We start from the raw sequence: 1,080 nt of genomic DNA on the forward strand, positions 1-1,080 counted from the left end.
CTGCCTCACCTTCCTCTTGTCCAATGAGGGTATGGCTACCCCATTGGAGCGGTTAAGGTCTGACACCAGCACCTTCAGAATGTTCTGAATCTAAAGGAGGCGAAAGAAAAGGGGAAAGAGAAACGGCTCAGAAAAGGACAGAGAGAAAACGTCAATCAAAGGCAGACAAAGAAACCGGCATCCTCCACCTCATGAGGAGCACGCACCTCAGAAGAGCAGCTCTGGACACACCCAGGGTTGTGCTGTACGATCAGCCACTGCTTCGGCACACACCCTGACTCTAGCGTGCACCTTCCAGCAGAGGTAGTTGCTAACTGTTGTAGCACGCTTCGTACACTGGCAATTCAGGCATCTACACGATGTGTTGTACCGGCATAACCAGCTCCCGGTTCTAATCATGTTGTTCAGGAAACCAAAGAACAGGAGGTGGCCAATGATTTGGGAGAAAGAATGAGACACTCACGTTCTCTGGAGACTGCTGGTCACCGTTGGTAGGAGTCTCGTGCCTACTGTCTTCTTTAGTTTTGCGTTTTTTCTTAGTTCCTGCAGATGCTCCAGGGCTATTCTTCTGCTGATATTCCTTCAGCTGTGAAAAAAGAATAATCCGAAGTCCAAACAAAAAATGCCTTCTATGAGTATAATGTTAAAAAAAACCCCGAACTCCACTAGGAAAAAGACTGATAAAGTATAAGGACAAGAGAAAGACTCTTCAATGAGTTTGTCCCTCTGAGGAAAAAAAAATAAAAAGTCAAAACAAGTCCAGAGAAGCCTAAAGTAAGAACTCATGTGATGGATTTATGACAAGAGGCTCAGAGTTGTAAACGTTCAACTTTTGTATACAGCTAATGATGTTCTTGGGAAATAATTTGGTACTCCATATTGCAACTAAAAGGACATTAAAATAAATATTTGGGTGTTCTTTTATGCTTGTAACTTAGAGCAATAAGGAAAAATTAATAAATTTTTAAGGACTTTAAGGAAACTGACAGTCCCCACAGGCAGATAACACATTAATACAGATAACATAATAACCTGAACTAAGGGGAGAAGCAATCTACAATTCATTTTTAAATCATATCC

The 1,080-nt window shown here is 41.9% G+C and overlaps 1 protein-coding gene across 1 annotated transcript in view; it reads right to left on the bottom strand.

Moving 5' to 3' along the window:
- GOLGA2 (golgin A2) overlaps positions 1–586 on the bottom strand; it is a gene marked incomplete at its 5' end in the record, with an annotated part of 17,953 nt that extends 17,367 nt beyond the window's left edge. Inside the window, 2 exons of the mRNA XM_010076282.1 lie at positions 10–90; positions 464–586. Of these exons, the coding sequence (XP_010074584.1) occupies positions 10–90; positions 464–586 (204 nt within the window). The remainder of the gene's footprint in view (positions 1–9; positions 91–463) is intronic.
- Between the last annotated feature and the right edge of the window lie 494 nt (positions 587–1,080).

Source organism: Pterocles gutturalis, unplaced genomic scaffold (assembly GCF_000699245.1).
Source record: "Pterocles gutturalis isolate BGI_N339 unplaced genomic scaffold, ASM69924v1 scaffold20913, whole genome shotgun sequence".
NCBI classification, from domain to species: Eukaryota; Metazoa; Chordata; class Aves; order Pterocliformes; family Pteroclidae; genus Pterocles; species Pterocles gutturalis.